The sequence below is a fragment of the Amblyomma americanum genome, chromosome 2 (genome assembly GCF_052857255.1).
Source record: "Amblyomma americanum isolate KBUSLIRL-KWMA chromosome 2, ASM5285725v1, whole genome shotgun sequence".
NCBI lineage: Eukaryota > Metazoa > Arthropoda > Arachnida > Ixodida > Ixodidae > Amblyomma > Amblyomma americanum.
In genome coordinates, this window is record NC_135498.1 from 29,616,326 (window position 1) to 29,641,574 (window position 25,249).

The 25,249-nt window shown below is 49.8% G+C and overlaps 1 protein-coding gene across 1 annotated transcript in view; it reads left to right on the forward strand.

Moving 5' to 3' along the window:
• Positions 1-25,249, forward strand: part of LOC144120883 (transducin beta-like protein 2) — a 232,415-nt gene that overhangs the window by 204,421 nt on the left and 2,745 nt on the right. Inside the window, exons 7-8 of the mRNA XM_077653670.1 lie at positions 2,032-2,081; positions 7,486-7,680. Coding sequence (XP_077509796.1) covers positions 2,032-2,081; positions 7,486-7,680 — 245 coding nt within the window. The remainder of the gene's footprint in view (positions 1-2,031; positions 2,082-7,485; positions 7,681-25,249) is intronic.

Sequence of the window (25,249 nt, forward strand, 5' to 3'; positions counted from 1 at the left end):
TATATATACAGGTCGTACGCGTGTGGAGTCCATAATAAAAAAAAAGCACACGCGCACAACACAATGTACACTGCAACTGGAGTGAGGAGTCCAGCTGATAATCGTCGAAGGTAGCACACTCGGAGCGTTCGGTCACTGCGCGTCACTACCTGGCGGAGAAAAGACGGGACGTCAAGCCCGTCTGTTCGAGGGTACGCTGATTAAAGCCGTAGCTGGAACCCGGTATCTGTTAACCGGAAGCCACTTGACGTTACGTATAAAGCGCACGCGCGTCTTATCGCGGTGTGGTCAAGGAGAATGAATACAGTGTGTGCACATAGTTACATCATCCGAGTAACAAGCCCGCTGGGAGGGCCCTCTTGCGCAACTCGATAAGATGCGATAAGTCAGACGAAGGGACTCGTTCTTCACTCGATCTCGTTTCTTTTCCGACCTTCGTTCGTTCTCTCGTGGTGGGACTGACGAGTCACCTGCCTGCCTTTTCCTCTTCTGAGAAGCTCACGTCTCGCAATATAGTGTTCCAAGGTGAAAGTTGAACACGGTTCTGAGATCTCGTTTCACCTCTCGGCGGGCGTCTTTGAAGTGTTGCGGGAGCCGCGTGTCGCCCTCTTGCGTCAACGTGTCAAAGTTCGGCGTCTTTGAAGTGTTGCGGGAGCCGCGTGTCGCCCTCTTGCGTCAACGTGTCAAAGTTCGCAGTGTCGACCTCCGCGCTGTGCCTCTGTATCTATCTCTCGCGCGTTATCAGCTTATCTGCTTGCGTCACATGAGCGGAATCTGCCCACCGGCCGACGCCTTGCAACCTCCCTCGTCCACCAGACACCCGCGGAGATATCGGTCGGATATTGAGCAAACTTCCGCCTTGCGAAACCCGGTTTCGGTCCCTTGCATGGAGCTGGAGGCATTGTTCGCGGCGCCGAGTAATTGTCGGTTATTATTCGGCTGGTATCCCCTGTTGCCGACATGTTGCTTGTCATCTCACTTCAGCGGTATACGCCGATAAGTTTCAATTAGATTCCTTTTGTTCCGACTCCATTTGTGGTGCATATAGGTGAACAAAGAGCCGCTAAAAACATGACAGGGAGGAGGAGGGGGGGGGGGGGGGGGGGGGGCTTATAAGGAACTTTCACACAGGGTATAGCAACAAGCCTAATAACTGCCACCTCGATAAGGAGTCTGGAAACTTATATACATGGTCGTTATAATGCAAGCTGCCATAATGTGGATTATGTCGGAAAGAAATGGAAGACAATACAGACAGAGCGGGAGGGTAAAAAAAAACGCAGGTGGAGGTTATTACTCTGCGCATTGGAGCGACGCGATAAGGAAATTGGTTTTTGGGGAATACCCGCCGCGGTGGCTCAGTGGCTCCTATTAACCCTGTCTTTTGCTTGGTACTTAGATAAAGAGCCCGCGTATTTCTATCTGCAGATTTTAAAATACTCCGACAGTCAATTATCATCACGTCGTGAAAGACCGCAGCTTTTGCGACTTTTGAGTTGGAGTTCCCGGGTTCGAAACCGGCCGCGGCCCGTGTTCTGTGCGATGACAGTGCACGTTGAAGATACCCAGGTGGTCGAAATTATTCCGGAGGCCTCCGCTACAGCACCTCTTTCTTCATTTCTTCATTCACTCCCCCCTTCATCCCTTCCCTTACGGCGCGGTTCAGGTGTCCAACGATATATGAGACAGATACTGCGCCATTTCCTTTCCTCGAAAACCAATCTTCAATGTTTAGTGTTCATTTCAAAACGTGCTTCAGCCCTAGCGAGGTCATGTCTACAACGTAACTGGCTTAGCTTGAAATCCGTCAACATTACAGCTGGCAATGTTTTCATAAAAACATGCGCATTAATTTGATAACTTTGAGACACCAGGGAGCAAATACATTTGAGATGTCTCGTGTGTCGCAAGCGTACATTCTGATTGTCTATATACAACCTTTTTTCGATTGGCCGCCTCAATAAACATTTGGTTCTGTACGCCCCGTCCTTATTATTAAGACGTTCTTTGTCTTTCCTTCCCTCTCCGCAGGATGGCGTCTGTGTCTCGTGACGGCACGTGGAAGCTGTGGGACTGCAACAGTAAGTGCTCTCTCTCTCTCTCTCTCTCTCTCTCTCTCTCTCTCTCTCTCTCTCTCTCTCTCTCTCTCTCTGTGTGTGTGTGTGTGTGTGTGTGTGTGTGTGTGTGTGTGTGTGTGTGTGTGTGTGTGTGTGTGTGTGTGTGTGTGTGTGTGTGTGTGAGAGAGAGAGAGAAGTTAATGAATGAATGAGTTAATGAATGAATGAATGAATGAATGAATGAATGAATGAATGAATGAATGAATGAATGAATGAATGAATGAATGAATGAATAGCGGTGCCTCCCAGTTGCCCGAGCAGGCGGCGGGGGCAATCTGTCGTAACGCTTGTCATGCGACTTGGTGCGTTGACCGGCTTCCCACGCCCTAGCGCTACCTTTTTATTATTTTATGTATTCATCTTTGCCGACGCCGCAAAAGCCGGTCAGCGGCTTCTCTTATGATAACAGCTTCGGGGCGCCAGATCACGTGGTTTCTGCGCGCCGCAACCGCACGGTCACCGCCGCCTCCGCCCGCCGCATTGCATCATCGTCGGGCGCGGAGGTATTTTCCCTTTCTATTTTCTTTTTTTTTTCCTCAAGGCGCTAGAAACGCAGCCGTGACAGTAGGGGGAAGAAGGATCGACGGGGGCATTCTCCGAGGAAAACTCCCCGCGAGCCAAGCGAACGCCGGGTAGGCGACCTCGTACAGCTTCGAGCAGCAATTACGCTTTCTCCTCGTCGGCGGTGCTCGAAAGGGCGTAGATGTAACAAGAAAACCGAGAGGAGTAAAAAAAAAACATGAAAAGAAATGCGCCGATCTGAAGAAACAAAAATTTGAGAGGCTCCTGAGGTGAGCGCTCGACGTCGAGGACAGCGACATGCGTTCATTTTTTTTCTTTTTTCTTTGATTATTATTTTAATTATTTTTTCGCGAACTTCGCTCCAGATGCTGTCATTTTCTCTTCTGCGAACTTCTTTTCTCTCTAGCTTTCCTTGTTTGTATCTTATGCCGGCCGGGTGGCGCAGACAGAATGCGCATCGGAGACATAGAACGACGAAGTGGCCTCGTCTGTTAATGTACTACGCGTCGCTGGCTGCATACCCTACGTGCGATGTGTTTACGAAGTTTCTTTTTCCTTCTCCTTCTCTCCTTCGGCGTTTGAAGAGAGAGAGAGAGAGGGGGGGGGGGGGTTTCGTTGGCCAGTGCTAGAAACAACCGACTTAGCCTGTGCACTTCGTTGAACGGGGAAGTCTTCCTTTGTGCTGCGAAGTTGGCGTCGCAATTCGCGCGTGTTCGAACGTTTCTACCTGTTCAACCTTGTAACACTCAGGGGCTCGACGAATGCTCGTTAATCCTCGATCAGTGAGCGACTGCGCTGTACCGACGCCTGAAACAGGTGCGCTTAAAATACACGTCGACTACTGCCGACACCCCTTGCTGGCGCTGTCTGAGTTCAGGTGCCTGCGAAGAGTACTCACGGCGGGCATGTTTGTACAGCGAAGCTTGCGCAGGAAAAAAAAAAACTAAAAAAAGCAATAGCCTAAAGTTCCAAGTCCAGCTATGCTAAAGATCAAAACTGTTTCAAAGGAAGATCGCTTGCGACCAGCCGCTCAGGTCCTGGCGGTGCTTTCTGGCCTTTTTTTTTGTTGTTGTTTCGTCTCTCTTGGAGGCAATCTCACTGTTAGCTCAATTATTTAATGGGAATCCCCCTATATGGAGTAGAGTTTGAATAATCACTCATTACCGTCCACATATAGCGCTGCGCTTGGTTCGTCACTGACGAATAATTACTCCCTTATTTCAATGCCCAATATGTGAAAACCACCCTACTGCCCGTCCATCTAGTTCCAGCTTTTGCTACCTTCTATGAACGTCCTCCCGGAGGATGGGGGCGGCGAACTGGTTGGCGCTTCACGCCGCCGCTGGTGCTGCAGGCGCCGCCGACGGGGCCGCTCCGTGCTGCTGCGTTCCTCCATGTTGTCAGCGCGCGGCCCACTTGGCTGGCGTGGTTTGTGTGTACTACTACGTGCTCGCCCAATCTAGGTGGTATTGGCTCGCCTCGGCCGCCGCGCGGTTGTTACCCCTTGCCTTGCATCGCGAGCGAAGTTCATCGGCGTATCGCGGGCGGCATCTATCGGCGCCGAGAGGAGCCCTGCCGATAACCGCAGACGACGACGCCGACAACGCGACGCAGGCAGGAGCGCTTCGCTTCGAGGTCGCCCACCCTGCAGCATGCTGACGAATGGCGCGGCGCTGCAGCTGCCTGCCACCTGCGCTGTGCTCTGCGCACCCCCTGCGGCGCTGCTGATGCGGTTTAATTTGCGGTCAGCTTTATATTGGTCGTCGCACTGCGCCTAATCCGTCTGTCGCCAGCGGCGGCGGTGGAGAGAAGGAGAGAAATGATGGAAGGAGGAGGTTATATAATGTTGAACGGAGGGGATAATTCCGCGCAAGCACGGCTGCTTTCAAGGGGTTAATGCGATTCGCTTCGTCTCTCGGTGTGAGGGCAATTTCTCGGGTAGTCGCGTTCCCTTAATGGAGCGATCGGTGTAATACGATCGCGCGACGATTGGGAGGGATGGTGCGAGTGAGCTTGCGGTCGAGCGCCGCTTCGGTGCATCTTTAGCTCTGTCTGCCGGCTCGCGACGTCTATATATCCCGATGGACACTGGAACTCTCTTGGACGTCCCATGGATGTCCTAAACATCCACAGGAAGTCCAAGCGAGCTTCAGTGCCCATTGGGTACCCTTCTCCTCCGCTCCTTTTAAGCGCCTCGAGTGCACTTTCCGCTGTGGAACACTGCTGGAATAAATTGGGTGGGCGAACGAATAAATTAGGAAAATTAATCGGGCAAAGCATTTCATTTTAACGGCATGTAATTTACCTGCTTGTCGCAGATGTTAATTAGGCGGGTGTTTTATTAGGTGCACACAGGGATCATAGTGCGGTCTCGTCGAGCACAGAGCCCCTTCAGACGGACGAGGAGCTGAACACGTACTAAGATATTCTTAGTAATTACAGATTAGGAAGACAGACACTACCTCCAGCATGCAACGGCCTCAGCAAAAAGGAAGAGGTCATATGGAGAAAATTACAGGCGGGGATTTTCTCAACCCGCTAGCACTAAGCAGATGGCATCCGGCGATCCATGACAAGAGGTGCAAACACTGTAACGAAATTGCAGACATGATCCACATGGTGTGGACATGCCCTAGCTACAACGAACCAGACAGGAATATTGGGAGGCTTTAATGGCCTGTCAGAAAGAAGAAGAACAAAAGAAAGTCATCCGTCTGGCCCTGGACACCGCTGAGTCCCAAGGGAAGATGACGGCTGTCAATACTCAAATAAGTCTTCGTCGCCCTCTGATTCCTTGACGGGTGCCAATAAAGTTATTTCATCACCATTAGGTGCAGCAGATTTGTTTGATCTAATATGGCTATCGTCACATCAGCCGCCCCGGCGGGTGCGTTAATTATTAATCGTAAATTCGACTCTGCTGCAGAACAGCTCTGGCGCACATTTTTTTGTGACGCTGTACAGTCACTCCTAAACCAGTGAGCAGACCGCAGTGTCGCATATCTCCACATGGGACCACAATTCTTCAGCTGTCGCAATCGATGCTTGGCACCGAAGGGGGACCGATAGTATGAAATTCTTGCTCTCTCTCTCTCTCTCTCTCTATATATATATATATATATATATATATATATATATATATATATATATATATATATATATATATATATATGTGTGTGTGTGTGTGTGTGTGTGTGTGTGTGTGTGTGTGTGTGTGTGTGTGTGTGTGTGTGTGTGTGTGTGTGTGTGTGTTCGTTCAAAGCAGCTTTCGGCGTTCAGGATTTATACTTGGCGATTATGTCGTAAATTTCCCCGCAGCCTCACAGATCCCTCGTCTCGAAGCGCACAGTGTTGTCCGGAGCTACGCAGCCTTGTCCACCATTAATCCTTAATCCTAATGCGGCTGCGTCGGTCGAATTTAGATGGAGGTCAAATTGCAGAGGTCCATGTACTGTGCGATATCAGTGCACGCTGAAGAACCCAAAGAAGAAAAAGCTAAATAAGAAAAGAAATTTCCGGAGCCCTTCACTACGGCGTCCCTCATAGCCTGAGTCGCTTTGGGACGTTAAGCCCACATAAACCTAAACCTTTAATCCTTACGGCATAAATCGCGCTGCACATCCTTCTCTTTTTGCGTGGGACGGCTCGCAAGCAGAGACTGACAGTCTGACACACACGTGCACTGCGAACCACATTACTGTGTTGAGCGTTTTGTTATAGTTTAGCTTTTGTGTAGCCTGCAGTCTAGACTGTAGTCCTGCGTATTTCACCGTTTTCGTGCTGTCAGAGTATGTAGAGCTGACGTCGGATAAGCGAGTGACGTGACGAGCAAGGTGGCGGACAATGCTGCAGTCGCGGAATTAACAGCGTGTTGTGGTCAAATTTTCACCGAACAAAGCCGCAAATATAAAGTAACTTTGCGGGATACTTTGAGCCTATTCTGTTGTGGTGACGGGATGAACGGCTTCAATCGTCTCTTCGAATTCTACAAACGGCTTAAGACGTCGACCTTCAAGGACACATCGCCCTTGAAGGTCGACGGTGCCAACACAGTGCCAACTTGCGGAATGAACACGCTGCTTCCCATGCATGCGGTGCTTGAACACTGTTATTGAGCGCCCACAACTTTAAGAACCCTGCATGCTCGTGGCTCTGAGGTGGTGCTGGGCCTTCGAATGCAATCGAATTAAGGAACATTTTGACCGGAAAGGTGGCAGTTTTTCGGGCAGATCGGCCACACCAAGCAGTACGGATATTTCCATCATCATCATCATCATCATCATCATCAGCCTGACTACACCCACTGCAGGGCAAATGCCTCTCCCATGTCTCTCCAACTAACCCTGTCTTTTGCCAGCTGCGGCCACCGTATCCCCGCAGACTTCTTAATCTCGTCCGCCCACCTAACCTTCTGCCGCCCCCTGCTACGCTTGCTAAACGTTGCCAGGCTCAGATTCCGATGGCGGCCTGTCCGGAGCCAGAGATTCTTAGCACCCTCCGCTGCGTCACAGGTCTGACCGCCGCCTTGGTCAGTTGCTCTGCAGCCGCTGGGGACTGAGGGCCGAGGGTTAATTGGTTTTTATCATAGAAGGTTGTGGCCAATTACTGCACCAGGGCGGCCAAGTCCTGTTCTGGTGAGGGAGTGCGTTGTCGGTTCTGGTCACTGAGATCAGGCCGCACCCCAGTCCTGGTTATGCAATTCCATCGACACGCGGAGTTCTTTTTTTTTTCAAACCCGGTGGAGAATTGCGCGGCACCGGGATTCGAACCCCGGTCCTCTCTCACGCGAGGCGGATGTTCTACATCTGCGCCATTTTTGTTCACCCGAACCCCCCTCGTTGTGCAGTCGAGTACCAGAAGGGCCAGGAGCCGTACCTGCTGACGACGGGCGAGTTTCCGCCGCTGGCCGAGGGTTCGACTCCGCGCTGCCTGGCGCTGTCCCCCGACGGCCGCACGGTGGCCATCGCCACCGACGACGAGGTGCACGTCTTCTGCGGCAGGACGGCCCGGCTCAACGCCAAGCTCGAGCACCTGCACAACGGTGAGGGACGGACGGACTCTGTCTGCATGCTGTTACTGGGGTCTTCGTAAAAAGCGTCTGTGTTTCACGATTAGTTTTGCGGGACTGACTTTCAATTAGCGTAAGTACTCCCTGCAGATGTTAGTGCATAATGATGGCGACGCAGAAAGCGATAATAGAGTTTTAGTTTCACGTACGTACAGAGTTCACGCAGGCAAACGTGAGAAGTCTACGTACCATACGCGCATGTCGTTCCAAACTCTTAGTTGCTCGATGCGCGCATCGAGGCACACTTGCCGCGCGTTCTTCCTAGCGCCATCTACTGACAGATGAAGACACTGCTGTAGCCACTCTAAGACAAGACGAGTCAAAGCCAAGCCAGTCGAACTGTGTCGGAGCGCTGCTTCGTTAGGCTTGCAGCTGGGAAATCGCCCTTAAATCTGAAAAACAAAAGCTATTTGTCGCTTGAAACCTTATGCTAGGGTAAGAATGGGCAAATTGAAGGCGAATACAACAGTTTAGAGCACGATATCGCCTCGAGGGATTAGCGACGAAGCTGTTATCGCTGTGAAGCGGGCGGGCAGGGTGCCGCCATGTTTGTCAACGCTACGTACGCAAGCAACGCAAAGACCGCAACGTAAAAATCCGAATCTCACGTACGTACGTGGCACTCGCGCATACCCTTCGCGTTCTGCGCATGCGCACTGGTCACCCGTAAGAGCTCTACGTACGTGAAACTAAAACTCTCTAATGAATGATACGAGTGTATGCATTCACATCGTCATACAGCCTTCCCGAACCGCTCAGCGGGGGATAGCTGCCTTGTGCTTTGGAATGTGTCTGCGATGTCGTAGCTCAGAGCCGATCACATTCGACAGAAGACTGCGTATGGCGCCCTGCGGGTTGCACTGAAGAAAGGGGAATATCTGTCAGCGGCTACTAACTCTGCGTTCAGTACTTTTGTCACTGCCGTGTCTCTTTGTGTCGCCGTTGCTACCCCAACGCGCAGCGCAAGCGATGTCTATACAATGCAGGAGCTGTGCTTAGCAATAGCTGCCGCATTCTTATAGATCCGCAGGGCCAACGCGTTTCGGCCATCAGTGGCGATAGAAATATGTACATCGAACCTCGTTATAACGAAAATAACGGATATAACGAAGAAATGACGATCCCCTTTGCAAGCTCGGTCAATACGAGCCATAACAAGGCTACGGCTGTAACGAAGTAATCGCCGCGGGCCCGTTCAGTTTCGTTATAACCAGGTTCAGCTGTATTGCTACCACGCTTTTGCCCGCGTTTTATTTCGCTTTCTTATATTTTTTTCATTAGACGGCTTCCGCTTTTTCTTGGTCGAATGCAGCAGTGCATGCTTCTGTCGAAGACACTTCGCCGCATGCAGAGTACGGCGCGTGTTGGCCGTGCTGTTTTTCCTCGGCGGGGAGCCGAGTCCTCGTTCACGAGATCTTTATAGTCGTATGCACACCCCGTTGCTTTACGTTTTCTTTTTTCCTCTGGCCTCGTATAAAGTGCCGCATTTACCCGGACGTATACCGCAACCATGACACTTTGTCGACACGGAAGAGGAAAGAAAAAATATTTAATTAGTCAGTAATATTTATCCATTTATAACGCGGCAGGTGGCACATCACTTCTGTTGTGAGTTAAAAAGAAAAAATCTGTGGTGACGCTGAAGTCACCTTAAGAGTGGAATGCGAAAGTATTCGATTTCACATTTGTCGCAGCGTCTGTTGAAACTTAATTCTGTGTGTGTTTGCTTTAGCTCCTTTGCAGTTGTCGGTCCATCAAGCGCCATATCCGAACTTCTGGCTGCAGGCATCCGCTATGCTGCGACCATAAACGGCCCCGGGTTGCTTGTGACGTGAAATCTAATGCTATCTAGAAACTATAGGTCGCTCACAATCCGGTGAACAGGTTGTGATAACGTCATAAGGTCACATAACTTCTCTCGACCAATCATTAATTCAACTGTCACCTGCCACGGTGGGCAGGTTGCTCACAATCCGGGAGCCAGATTGTGGTCACTTCACGGGGTCACGAGACCTCTCTCGACCAGTCAGCGAATTTCGTGACAACGGGCATCGGCGGGGTTTTGGTGTGACGGCCTAATGATATCGCGTGAAAAAAAGATCGCGTTGAATTCGAGGAAATATGGCATGTATATATCTCCAAGGGATGCTCGAGCGCATATCGACAGCAAGATGAGCAGAGCCTCCAGCACTCCTTTATGCGGTTCTAAAAGAAAAGCCGAGACTCGGTCGACAGCTTTATAAATGTCGTCTTAAGCGTCCCAGCACATAGCGGTGCTGGCGGTCACACCCTACGATAGCGCCGTCGTATTGCGGTGCCCGACCGAGGAACGACCGCAGTTTGTCGGACCGCGTTGACCCAGTGCACTTGAAAAAAGCCCGCTCTGATCAGCCCAGACGGGACGGGTTTGCATTGTACGCGGGCTGCGGGACTCGGCCGTGCGTGCATTAGCACATAAGTGCATATTGTATACCACTCACGGGCGAGTCAAGGGCACGCGTGCATTGTCTCTGCGCGCCGACCAATGCAACGGCCGACAGGGAACGGCTCTGTTTACGTTTCGTCTTCCGGTTGGGGCCTCGGCGCCGCGGGAACAAAGGCTCGCCAGTGTTTGCGCGTGCGCTTTTGTGTGTATTTATACCGCGCGCGGTCTCATTTCATGCACCGGCACGGAATCGAACGTGTCCGGACCGCGCGCTTCGGCGCTTCGATCTGCGTCGGCCGGTCGAATGCTTCGATTGTTTGCCTTGTTTCTGTCGCGACGTCTTTACCAGCGCCGCCGCGCGGCCAGCGTGTCAGTTGTCGCGCCGGCAACCGGAGCCGCGGTGAAACAGTCCTGCGGGCAGGCTTCGAGCTGTGCAGCAGATCCCGGTGCGGTGTCTGTTGCTGTCTGCGTATGCGTAGAAATCTGAAGGGCGGCTTGGCGGTGCACTTGCAGTGGCGCCGTGCAAGTACAGTGGAGACAATGTCTCTGAAACGCCTGGTTAGTGCTCCTGTGGCAGATAGATTCACGTTCCATGCATGGTCCATGATCCAACCAGACTGACTGAACCAGGTGAAGAACGCACATAAAAAGGCAGGTTTCTGCAATGTATTTTTTTTAATTGGTTTTTTGGGGAAAGGAAATGGCGCAGTATCTGTCTCATATATCGTTGGACACCTGAACCGCGCCGTAAGGGAAGGGATAAAGGAGGGAGTGAAAGAAGAAAGGAAGAAGAGGTGCCGTAGTGGAGGGCTCCGGAATAATTTCGACCACCTGGGGATCTTTAACGTGCACTGACATCGCACAGCACACGGGCGCCTTAGCGTTTTTCCTCCATAAAAACGCAGCCGCCGCGGTCCAATGTATTGTCAGAATCGCTTCAGACATGCACGCATACTATGAACTAGTCTTTCAGCCGTTGCTTTTTATCCTATAGTGGAATCGCCGATTGAGTGCAGTTGGGCCACGCACCGGTGACGTAATACGGTAGCGCGTCCAGATCGCATATGTCAGAAATACTGGGTTACAAACATTTTCCCGCCTCACGCTTGAGTTTTCCAGTGAGGAAAGGATCCGAAAAGTTGTCATACCGAGAAAGATCCTTAGGATATCTCTAGGCCTTCCTTCAGAACGGCGAGGTACCGTTCCTTCAATCAAAAATAAGGTTACCAAAGTATGGGAAATCCACGTCTGCTACCTCGCCTAATACCAGTCAGGTCCGGTGCCAGAGCCACGGGACAGACGCGCAGTCAGAACTGCGCATATGGAGAAGAGAAGCTCTCGCACCTTCTCTTGTGGGGCGGCAGAACGTTTGCATTAGGCTTCGCGAGAGAAACAAGGCGTTCGGTTGTATGAGGAACGGCTGCGTGCCTTTTAGGCGTTTGCGTGAACTCTCTACTGTGGCGCCTTACTCGGCGTTTGGAAAAGAGGGAGGGGGGACGTCATAAAACACCGTGACGTATCGGTCTGCCCCGCCTGGTGACGCAGGCTGTTGCAGCATCGGGGCAGTGTCAGCTCGGCCTCGTTAGATCCAGCCCGCGATTGTCGATGGCGGCCGCCCGACAACGAACACGCTTTGCGAAAGGGAACCAGCCAGTGCAGCGGCTTTCTCGGAGAGAAGCGTCGCGGGCATAGCGCCAGGGCTGTTGCTCTGCAGAGATAGCGGCATGAGTGACTTTCACTCCGGTAAACGGCGGGTAATGTGTTGTAATTGCAGCACCCCACTTTAACCTGCTGGCCTACGACACTGTTACCCAGGTATGCAGGCCGCTGAGTTCTGGTAGCTGTGTGTGTACGGTAGATGTGTTTGCACGATCAAATATGCCCATTCCATGCGAACTTCTGAGGAAGGGGGCGCTCACGTGGAATGGACGGTACAGAATTTTTGTATGTTCCAAGCGAATGTCCGGACCCCGCAGAGTATCTGTTACGGGTTCAATTGGACTTGTTTTTGGAAATGTGGCGGAGAGTTTGAAGGATGCTTCTCTCCTGCCATCGGTTGGCCCGGTATTGCACTACCTCCGGGATCGGCCTTGTCTATAGCGCGTCTTTACTATCCTGTCTTTCTATCCCATCTTTCAACTCTCCTACTATCTGCACGTGGTAGCGATTGTGGCTCGGCTTGAGCCAGTGAGCAGGCCTGTGCACTTTCCTTTTCTTTTTTCCTGGCAACAACAGACAGACACGCACGCAATGCAGATACACACAAGCGAAACGGTGGATATGCAACGGCTGCTGAATCCCACAGATTGCCTAGCATATACTTCCTCATGGGAAGTTGTTCTGGCCCGCAGGATAGCAGAAGCTATCGGAGTCCTGGACTGAGCACCCCGATCACGAGGACCGGTTTCACAGTCATTCTTCCAGTGTTTCACCACCACCACCACCAGGGTGTCCTTTATAGATACCTTGCGCCGATGCCACTCTGGCCGCCATGTCGGTGGACCAGAAGCGTTACGAAGGCCTGTTCTTTCATCTAATCCGCTTATCGCCACTGCCCTGAGGAAGCATGACGTAGTTGTGCGGTACACCATCATGGCCTCTGTGGCTTTATGTGTACAAGCCAAAAGTATAAAGTGCTTTTTTTTTTCTTCGTCCACTACTTCTTCCCCTTCGTCTCTCCCGTCTTCTAAGTCCACATGGGTGGCCTGAGGTTCCTCAGGTATTAAGCGTAAAATGTTTACGAGGCCGCTCCGCATGTATTGTGCGATCTTAAAGACATATTAGCAGCTTTTATTGTAATACCCGTGCCATGCAGGCAAATTCAATGCCATTAACTGCGTATAGGCCTAAAATCTCAATGGCACTCGTGCGCTGCCACGCGCACAAACAACCTTGCTGCCATTCGCAACCTACGGAGCTTGTCACAACTCATCCGTACTCTCGTCCCCATTAAACTAGCAGAAAAGCATGCAACTTAATTTGTTAGTAGCAACTTCCTGTGAAATAGCAACCGGTTCGTTCGTAACTTTCAGTGAGATGTGGCACATGCATTGCATTCACGGTGCATTTGGCGCCAATTTTACCGACAGTTCTGACAGGTTCTCTCGGCTTATGTGCTGACGCGCTACTTTATACGGCAGCCTCTCCGACTTGTTGACCATGAGCACTGACATTTTCTGCGAAATAGTTTTAATATTACATTTGGACGTCATTGACAAGATGTTACGCTCTTGAGCACTTCTATAAACCTTTGCAATAAGGACTCCCTGGGCACTGCCATATTGTTCACTGGACTGTCCTGAGCACCTCGCGCTAGCACGGTGGAAGTGGCGGTGGAACCGGTTTCGGACAGTTCAGAGAGGAGGCGTTTCGACAACTCCCTCTCCCGGTGCAAACATCTTTAATCAGGTAAACTTTCAGACAGGCTTGCAGGCGTTATCGTCATCGTGACTTTCCTATAGTGACATCAAATCTGGGCGTGCAGCACTAAATTGTTTTGTGTGTGTGTGTGTGGGGGGGGGATTGCGCAGTATCTGTCTCACATCTCGGCGGACACCTGAATCGCGTCGTAAGGGAAAGAATAAACGAGGGACTGAGAGATGAAAGGAAGAAAGCGGCGCCGTAGTGGAGAGCGCTGGAATAATTTCGACCACCTGGGGATCTTCAACGTGCACTGACATCGCACAGCGCACGGGCGCCCTTTAATTGCGTTTCGCCTCCATCGAAACGCTGCCGCCGCGGTCGGGTTCGAGCCCGGGCACTCCGGGTCAGTAGCCGAGCGCCCTAACCACTGCGCCACCGCGGCAGCACCAACTCTGAGAATAATGGCATTAATAAACTTAAGGCATTCAGAATTTAGCGTCGTTTCTTGTGCGCGTGGGACGTGGTTATTAATAATTCGGTCAACTGCGAAAGTAGGTGAAAGTCGGTCGGGCAAGCAATAAAATGCATTTCTGCCTTGAAAGAACGGCACAGGTGCGGCTGTAGAGAAGGCGCTTCTGTATGGGCGCGCGAAATCGCTCCGCGTTCATTGCCTCCCGAATCCGCGTACTACTACAGCGCGTAACCTTGTCCAGGAAAGTACCAAGAAAACGTGACGTGCGTGACTAGCAGCACGGTAGTACTCGTGCTGCCATCTTTCGCCCTTAGCGGGAGCTAAGCGAGTCAACGCATGGCCTCTGAGATTATGGCTACGCTGTCAGATGATCTCGGAGGCTATGGTCAACGGCTCCGCGCGCTAGCGTTGTGCAGGCAGATCCTCGCGTCGTGCATGCGTTGCCGGGAAGTGTGACTCACATGCCGCGCCGGATGCTAGCGTGTGTAGCAACAGGCCACAGGCTTTATACGTGGAAACCGTGCAACGTGTTGTCTGCGCGCAGCTGCCTTGCGCAAGGCCGATTTAGCAGCACCTCCACGCTTTCTTTCCTGGCTTTTTTGTTCACGTTTTTTTTTTTCAATCGCCTCGTCGTTAGCTGCACAGTGCAGTCCGGTGATGTCTGCTGGGAGCTGTGATAGCGCGCGTAGTTAGCGCAGCCAGAGGAACGGTCGCGCACGGCGTTTGACCTGCGCGGCTGGTACCAAGGTCGCGGCTGGAGAGTTCGGCCCCCTTTACTCCTCCCGCATGCACGTAGTATAGCTACCGGCGTGGTTTCGGAGGCGCGCATGACTGTGCCTCCTTTCTCTCTGAACATTACGCGAACGTGCGGCACGGTCCTTGCTGTTTGTTCTCGACCGGAACCCTTGAGGCGTCCGCTTGTCTGAGAGCTGCTTGCTTTGAAGAGAAAGCTCCTCCATTTGAGCTCTCATAAACACTGTAAGCTCTCATGTAAGTCACATAGATGCGATTATTAACGAGGCGTCGAAAACACCTGGGTCCCTTCGACGCAACCTTCGTTCAGCAAACGCAGACACGAAGCTTTTAGCGCATAATTCATTAGTGCGCTCGAAAGTGGAGTACGTCTGCTTGATTTGAAACCCACATTAAACATACCTATAGTAATGAATCTGGAGTCTTTGCAAAACGAAGCTGTCCGGTTCAGTATATCAAAGAATTACGAAAATCAAGTGTAACAGAAATAAAAAAAAATCTGAGCTTACCTTTGCTCAAAAGATGGAGGATGTTTTCCATTCCGTCCTTTTCCCGCAAATTATGTCAATGTTGCTTTTCCTTTGCTATGTGCCATATCGCGCCGGCCCGTCACGTTTTTCCGCGTATTGATCACCAACTGAAATTTCAACCTACCTTTGCTCGTGACTAATCTCTTTTTTTCACTCACCTTTCATCCTCGCCATCCGTGAATGGAATCAGCTCCCTGGTACCACTGCATATGGCAATGATCACGATGAATTTGAAGCCGGTCTGAAACATTACCTCGAGTAATAGTCTTGACCATGCCATTTTTCTGTATTTTTTGTGGAAACAGTGCACTCGGATGAACACGAATGTTTGCTGCTATCTGTATCTATATATATTGGTGTTTGATGCGCGTTTCAATATGGCGTCTACAGCTACGACCTTGTACCTATTGCAATTTTGTGCTGCTTTATTTTTTCACTGCCCCATCTCTCCCGTTCCCATCTAATATCCGCACTGGCCCTTAGGGTATTTGAATAAAAAAAATTATGTACGCCTGTTCCGAAGCTCACCGTGAGCAGATTTAAACCTTCAAGGGCATTTTACGCCGCTTACAGCCTACCTAAAATGGCATTTATTCCTGAGCAAACACCCTTACAGTTGGTGTATGTATATGTGTGTGGTGTATTTGTGTATGTATATGTGTGTAACCCCTTGAAACATGGTGTTTTAACGGTTGCCAAAAGGCCCGTTTCACATGCATGCGATTTTCGCCTGCGACACTGCGAATTCTGTGTGTCTGCGACTGGGGAGGGCCGTCAGTCTAGTCGCAGACGGCTTGCCATCGAGTTCCAACCGTGGGAGCTGTTACTGCGGTGGAAGCAAAACATACGGAATAATGCCTTGCATCTAAAAATGCGCTGGTCATAAAATCATTAACACATTCCGTGTGATGTTTCTGTCGCGTTTAATAATGGGTTGCCTATGCAAACATCAAGAAACCTTGCATGTTCCTCCGACCGAATTCGTTGCGTCGGTGTTGCATATATGTGAAAGCAGTGAACGAAAATCGCACTGTGGTCTCACCGACCACCGGATATTTTAGATCCAGACGCAGCATGTGAAACGGGCCTTTGATGATGACATGGGTGATTGTTACCCCCCTCCAAATCACCTTGGTCGGGGTGTTCTGGTGATCGTAATCCTTTTGAAGGTGCAGATCTGTTTACAGTGCTGGGCCAGTTGGCGGTTACAGCCAAGGGACGGGTTTCGTCTCTGAAATCCCCTGGCCATTGTTTTAGAAACGCTTGGCATGCGCGTGATGTAACCGAATGCCAGGATATCGAAAACGGGTTATGCATACTGCAGGCGGCCTGGAAGGTTTGCGGAACACTGGTGTGGTGGAGAACCTGAATTGCTCCGCATCCGCATATGCGTGCATTTTCTGCAGGACCGGCTGGTGCAGCCCGCACATGTTGCTAACGCAATGCATTTCCCAGATTGTGGATAGATCGCAACAGAGGGCTGTGTAATTATGGCGTTTAGCGGACGCCAAAAAGCGCGCCTGTGACATTCATCGCGGAGTGATGAATGTGCAGCCATAACGATACATTTCTTCAGGCTATTTGGTGTGACATGTGGCATGTACAAGACGCAGCAGTGTGTCTTGCCATTTCCTGCGCTCTTGTCTACACGTCTGCGCGCGCGCTGTACATACCAGGCGTTGCTAACGAGATCGGAAACCTCAGCTAAAAGCTTTGTCTGCAATCTCCAGGATGCTTTAAGTTCACGGATCAAGTCGGCGCAGTAATCTTCTGTAACCCATTTCATTATGCGTGCCAAGGAGGACGCCACCCCGTCATGCGTGGGCTCGTGATCTCAGAGCGGTCACTTCTCTTGACATTTTTTGGAAGGGGGGGGGGTCGAATTAATAGCGGGACATAATCACTGGCGCAAAAAAAAAAAACAAGGACCAAGGAACGAGAAGCGGTATGACATAGCGCACATACGTGCTTCTGTTTCTCGTCCATTGGTCCAATTATTTTGCGCTAGTAATTATGTCTACCAACTAGCCCAGCTCTTTACTGTAATGCTACAGCAAAGTAGTTGTAATTGTTGCAGCAAAACAGTTCATTCTTCTGCTGAACATAAAATGCCCTGTTTTTGCCCATTATTTCATAAACAACATGGAAATCGCGGGTTCCACAAAAAAACAGCAATAAGTAAGATTTTTCCCTCTCTGTTACAAATATTAATACTACTACTATTACAAAATACTATTAATACAAAAACTACCGCGACTGGTAACCTCCTGCACCTCGTGTTACCTCTTGCCACATTTTCGTCCTGCAACTCATCGAAACTGCGAGAGGTAAGAATGACATGGAGCGGTATGATACGCGGCTGACAGGGCGAATAGCTCTTACTCCATTCGTGCCTGAAAAGTAGTTCTCACTCGGGGCAAATTATAGCCGGAGCGCCCGGACACTAAGCGCCTCACAGCTTCGACCGCGATTCCCAATGCTAGCACTTCGTTTCATAGCGCTCTTTGTTTTCGTCCAAACACTCAGCGAGACTTGGAGAAGAACGAATGATACAGCGCAGTAATACTGTTTCGCGGACGCACTACTTCCGAAGCATCTGCGGCGTTGCCTGCTACGCATGAAACGGAAGAAGAAAACACGTGCTCTAGGCTGTCTCGCTGCACCTGCAGTCGCTGCCACTTTGTTCCCTGCTCGCCGCATGTACAGGTGCCAGCAAAAGTTTTGGAACGTTCGCTTTATTGCAGTCGTGTTTCGAGCCTCCGAGTTATGCTGATTCCGGGGATAGAATCCAAGATGGCGGCTGCCATAGCAACATTATATCCCAGTGGTTGCCATGGTATTCGAGGTGGTTGCATAATGCAATAGACAGTTTTAGCTGTGCGTACGCAAAGAGTTAGCGTACGCGAGGAGTTTGCGGGGACGGTAGTGCGCATGCGCAGAACGCAAGCGCAAGCCTTGCGTCTTGCGTACGGTAGCCTTGCGTACGCTAGCCAGCGGAGTTTGCGTTGCGGCGCTTGCGTGGCTTGCGTACGCTAACTTTGACAAGATGGCGGCGCCCTGCTCGCCCGCTTCGGAATAAATACATGTCGCCGCTGGATTCTTCGACGCAATAGCTCGCTCAAATGGTAGCGGTTCGCTTTTATTTCGCCTAATCTTGCCCACACGTAGTGGTATAAGCGATAACTAGCCCCTGTTTTTCAGATAATTTGGCGATCTTCAAGCTCCTAGGCCTAACTATATTCAGTGTGTTTTCCTCGTAGCAACGACACCTGGCGAAGCAGTTTTCTAACTTTTAGCCAGATCTTGCATTTTCTTCGGTTTGCATAGTTTTTCTTCTTGGAACAAAAAAGGCTCCCAATGCACTCACAGTAGTTATCAGTAATCACGGATGAAATTTTCTTCAACCGAGCGTTGATGTGGTTTGACTTCTTGTCACTAGATGGCGCCACGTGCGCCTGAGGGACGCTACGGCACGGTCAGCTAAAACTATACTTCGGAGCGGACAGCGTAACGCACGCAGCGCCGTAGCTCTTTGCGTACGCAAGCACTTGCGTACGCACAGCTAAAACTGTCTAATATAATAACAGACGGCAGCGTGATGCCCGAGCACCACAACGCGAGACGAAACTATGTCGATCCGGTATATATATATATATATATATATATATATATATATATATATATATATATATATATATATATATATATATATATATATATATATATATATATATATATATATATACGTGTCTGGCAGGCGTCAAAATCAGGCCACTTATACCCCTGCCACACGGCAAATTTAATGTCATTTCCATCGAATGACATTCGTTCAAAACGACATTAGTTTGCTGCCACACGAGAAAATATAATGACATTCGATGAAAACGACATTAGGTATCGAATGAGTTTGGGGAACTCATTCGCCAGCAAACTCCGAGCTAATGTGTTCCCTCGACACCAGAGACTTGGTGAGAATATGCACCGAACATAAATTTCAAACGCGACACAAGCATTATAATATTTCAACGCCCGTATAATTCTGTGGTCGTTCATTTATTTATATAATAATACCGAATAGCACCAGAAAAAATAAAACTGTCACTCTCGCTACCAGCCAACCGGAATGGACGAGCAGGCATGTTTTTTGGCTTTTTTATGTAGCGTGGCGTATGGCTACCCTCAGCTGCGCTAATCTGCCTTTGTACAGGGCCAGCCTGCTGCGTCTTTGTGCTCGCAAGCATAGACTCGCAGCGATCGCATTCCGCTGCCGCGAATCCATTGCACAAAGCGACGCAGTGACGTCCGCCATTTGTCTGCCGCCGCTGGCTGAACTTTGGCTTGGCTTGGACTCCTGGTGGATAGCAGTGATCAACGCGTTATTGAAACGAGGATTAACATTTTGAAATCGGTTTCCATTCGCAAAACAATACTTTTCGAAACATATTGAAGCATAGATCGAAATGTTTTTATGCTGCACTTTTTCTCCATCGCAATCGCCATCATTTGCAAATGGCATTACTTTTGGCCGTGTAGCAGCACGCAGAATAAATGACATTAAGTCGAACAAATGTCATTCGATTGGAATGACGTTAGATTTGCCGTGTGGCAGGGGTATTAGTCCTGACATTCGTGTAAAATTTGTGGGCCAAGCGTTTGAATCGTACGATTCAGCGCTTCGTGCAGCATAAACTTACTAGTTAAATTAGAGCCTAGCTCGCACCAGAGATTCGAACCGGTGACCTATGGTTACTCCAAATTCATATTCTTTACGAATCTTGATGTGAACTTTGCTGCTCAACCGTTTGTCGCAGAGCGTTCGGGGTGGTGGCATACGATTTCGCGTTTCGTGCGGCATAAACTTGCTAGTTAAGTTAGAGCCTATCTCGCGGCAGGGATTCGAACCGACTACCTATGTTAGGTGCGTTACGCTATTCGATCGCTGCCTCAGCGTCGGCTCATTTTTTGGAACTCAGAAGCATGCCCGTGTCCCGAAAAGTCTATCCCTGCTGCTGCGCATGGAGGAGCAAGGGCCGACATGTTGAATGTGCGCCAAATAGCTCGTGGCGGCGTTGGTTTACTAACAGGGCGCCTGTGCGGGCCTGGAGCGTGGTTCTGGCTCCTGTATAGCGGTGGTATATTGTCAGGCTTCGCTTTTCAGACGTGTGCCTGCTGGCGGTTTTATTTTTATTTCGTATTGGAACACCCGCACTAATAAATGTACTGTCGTGCAGCTGTTTCGGCGTGTCAGTAATGTCATTAGAGACCGCCCTGGCTGCGCCATTCCGCCTCTGTCCTGGTTTTGTGGCGTTCACATGTATGTCTGTTCGTTTATTTCTGGCGATCTATTTCCTTCGGCAAGGGTAGTTCTAGATATAAGCATAACAAAAAGGCTAAGATAACTTCCACGTGGCTTTTAATCCTACAGGGCAGCACATACTTCACCAACTTCACTGAGAAAAAAAAATGGAAAGTAATTTACAGAAGTAATATTCGCGGGGAAAAACGGAAATAAACGCCGCATGAATTGCTTCAGACTTTAAAAAAATGAAAACTCGAGAAGTTCAACGCCTGAATATAAGTACAATACTTTTTTTTTGTAAATTCGTTTCGCGGTGACTCGGACCGCAAAACATGCATGCAAACCAGCGGCCTTCGGCGACCTCTTACCGCATACATTATGTCGCGTAAAAAGGGCGCACGGTCGAACCGCCTCACGCTTATACAGCGTCCACAAACAGCGGTGCGAACCATGTTGAAAGCGCAGATTTCCGTCCTTATCCTGTATTCGAAACGGACGTGCGCATGCAAGTGTGTTTCTCAAAGCACCGAGCAATCAATTTTCTTTCCCTCGCTCACTTCACAGAGTCGCTGTTACCATGCATGTGCATCGGTTCTCTGTCGCATCATGCAATGCGGCTCTCACTTGGGGTCGCCCGGTTGTTCATCCGGCGTCAAATGTCGGCCGTTCGCCTGTCGACTCCCGTGACCATGACTGCGCGCGTCCGTGCAAGCGAATTGTGAAAAACAGCGTATGCATGATTCACTTAGCGACATGGGCCTCGGCGCTTTCTTTTCGGACGAACCCTCCTGCATAACTGTCATGACGGTATGACTCGCGCATAGTTTATTATAAGGCCGCGCTTATAGGTCAAGCAAAATGTCGCGATAAGCGCGTGGTGTGGCGATAGATAACAAATGCCTGGACGCCATAGCGGGGTGGCCACACAGCTTTCGCGTGGTTAGGTGCATTAAATGGAAGAGGTCGTTGCTCTGCGCATGACGCAGTTAGATGACAAAGCTGTTTTTCTTGGATTAGTGCGGTTACAATGGCTGACGCTGGGATAAACAGCGAAGGAAAAAGAACTCAACACTGTACTGCCAAATAGCACGCTACTGTTTCCGAACTAGATGCTTACACTAATCTGGGCGCGTCCGTCGGACAAGCTCTGTGTAACCACGATCGACAACTGCATGCATGTTAGTTGTTCATTTGCGAAATATAAACCTCCTGCGTATACAAACAAGCAACTATAGAGCAACGTCAACCATACATATATCTCACAAAACTTTTCATTTCCGATTGGTGCTAGAAAAAGGAAATGAAAGTATGCAAGGTCCCGACCTTTGCCTCTGACCTCAACTCATAGTCAAAAGTTGACGATATGCGGGTGTTCCGGAAAAAAAAAAATATTTCAGCGCCGTCACGCAAACCAGTCGCCTGAAAAGCCTGCATATGTGAGGGGACACGCATGCTTCGTGAGTCGATATCAATACCACATGATTGCGTAAATTTCCACGGAATCGACGCCACGCTGCAGCGGCGCCGCGATCTTGTCCGAGCAGGTGCGGTACGGTATGGTATTAGGCACCCTTAGCATACCGTGTTACCGTTACCGGAGTACCGGGAGCCCGCCCACCGCCGGTGAGCACGCGCTGATTGGTCCTGATGCTGCAGTGCAGGCGCGCGCGCAGCTGCCGGATACCTGGCGCCATCTGGCGCCGTCAAGATGATTCGCGCATGCGCATTGGCTGCGCGCGGACTCGCCATAACGGTGCACGGTATGCTAAATGTGTCTGTTGTTCGGTGTACGGCATGGTATATGCCTATGGTATATGGTACGGTATGGCATGGTGTGTATATAGGGTATGGTATGGTATTTCATATCAAGCGCTAGTAGTGGTCCCTGTGATAGCAGGTCTTATTACTGCGTCCGTTTATGGTGATTCGTTATGGACGGAGTGTGGGGGTAATAGTTTCATTGAAAATTGGTTTTGAGGAAAGGAAATGGTGCAGTAACTGTCTTGCATATCTCCGTGGACACCCAAACCGCGCCGTAAGGGAAGGGATAAAGGACGGAGTGAAAGAAGAGAGAGGTGGTCGTAGTGGAGGTCTCCGGAAATAATTTCGACCACATGGGTATCTTAACGTGCACTGGCATCGCACAGCACACGGGCGCCTTTTGCGTTTCGCCTCCATCGAAACGCGACTGCCGCGGTCGGGTTCGAACCTGGGTACTCCGGCTCAGCAAGCGAGCGCCTTAATCACTGAGCCACCGCGGCGGGTATACATTCGAATTCCATTTCATTATAATTCTTTTTGCACTTCATTATTGCCCCCATGTCCGCCACGTGACTCGGACCATGCACTCAGACAGGCGGTTGGTATAAGATCCTAATCGGATCGGACGAAAAGATTTGATTTTACTGGCCTTACATTCATTACATGCCTTCCATCTATAGCCTATACAAACTGAGAGCGCAAAGCGCTGTTTCTTCGAGAAAATAGTGGGCGGCGAACGCAACCTCATTGTTCGCTTTCCACCTGTATAGGTGACTGGAAATCTATATTCGTGCATTAAGTAGCGCGTGGCATTAAAATTTATTGAAATTAAAATTTACGAGCATTCGCACAAAAACAACGCACGCATTTTACATGTCTGCAATGTCGATTATTGATTTTAAATTTTTTTTTTCCAAAGTGTGTGACCGCTCCACATTCATGCCAGCCGTGTTTTGACGCGCCAGAAAGCGACTTCATCATCGTCTCTAGTTTATTTTTCTACACCATCGAGGAACGAAAGACTGGCACACACGAGGTTGCCACCATCGACGAACAAGCGCGAGTTTGTCGTGAAGTTTTAAAGCAAGCGCTATTCTACCTATAGGCTGCGCCCAGAAGCAGCCCTCCGTAACGCCGCCATATTTGTTCAGTTGAGTCACCCCCCTAGGTCGTGAAAATCGCCGATATGTTGAAAGGCACCACTGCAGTAAATAATCGCGAGCCCATCCCGTAAACTTCTTCTGCCGACCGTACATGCCACAAACCATTTTGTTCTCGCCAGTGCCCTACTGAGTCAACCGGCACGCCTCTACGCGCTCTTTATGACTGCACGAAATGCGAGTGGAGAGGAGGTGTGGCATGTCACACTGATTGCTGGATTGAGCAGGGGGACGAGAGAGGGTACGACGCCGTCATATTGATGGACTGGATCATGCCACCTGCTCCCACTGTCTGAGCACGGCAGCGGCTGTTTCGGCCTGGAGAAACACTAATGTTAGTGCATACTGTGCTGCTTCAATAGTCTGTGTTTTACATTTGTCATGTTGTGGTCTGAAGGCGACAAACATGCAAGCCGTATGACATAGGCACTGCTTCAGAGCTCACTATTAGTTGCTTCTTTCTTTTCTCAACTTTAGAATCACTCCTGTTCGCTTGAAAGCGTGCAATATATCCTTTTCAAGCACATTCTGCTAAGACATCATTAGTTGATTCTCAAAAATATGTCATACATCCGCGTAGAACACGCCAGAAATAATATTACAGTGCGGGTGATACGAAGAGCTTGGGCGCAGTCAGGCAGTTGGAGTGTTTGGAAGTTTTATTTAAATGGCTGCCTTTTTTACACATATTTTTATGGCGAGAAGTCACAGCGCTGGCGAAACGTGCTATGGGTGGAGTGTGCAAAGATACCCACTTATAACTTTGCCCGCAGCCGGTGATGGGTGGTCTAGCCTCCGACAGAGTGCACCGCACCCTAGCTAGCCGATGCAACCAGCAAATTACTTCAGCTCCTGCACACGCAGAGAATAACAAACCAGAATCTTTCCTCGAAAGACACCCTCCGTTAGCACAGAGCTTTCAGACTTAGATCTAACATCCTAAGAATATCTGTGGTTCATCGCGACTATTTTATTAGCAGTCACAATTACTCGATCCTGAAGAAGAATGTCAGCAATGCTGTGCTAAGTCCACATATTATCATCATTATCAGCCTGAATACGCCCACTGCAGGGCATACCAAGGCTTTAGACAGTCAAGTTGCAGCTCTCCTATCGGCCGCAGCTCCACTCCAGGCCACCGCTGATAAAGGCAGTGCCTGCAGTTGCGAAAAATGTGGCCTGACGCCGTGATGATTTCCAGACTTGTTGATGTGCTCACGTTCCAGCATTAAGTGCATTGCGTGAATTCTTTTTAAATAATTTGCACCGCTCCTTTCCTTTTAGTATACAATGCGGAGTAAAAAACTAAGTCAAATGAAACATGGGTTCAATTGGACCTGTATTAACTGAATGATTGGGTTAATGAAGATGTCTTTTTTTTTTTGGAGGGGGAGGGGGTTGTCGGTCGCAATTGATTATTACGTTTTGCACAGCTCGACAGGCTGGGGTCAGTGTCCAGTCAGTCGTAATTTCGCCCACTTTCGCCCAGTTGCAGCTTTCTACACCGAGTACGTCATTGTTGTGTCCCGTTTCCTCCAGTGATCGCCCACGAGAACGTCCGGCCAGCAGTCGGCTTATTACATCATGCTGTTTTGTCAGTCTTATCAACATTGAAGTCTTATCAGCTTTGTACGTCCAACGATTAAACGACCTGTACTATAAGGTTCTCGTTGCCTCCTTACGGCAAATAAACTCATTCTTCTTCTGTTATCATATTTCAGGAATCAGTACAAGCTATCCTAATTTTAAACACCTGTACACAAGTACCCTTAGTGCAGG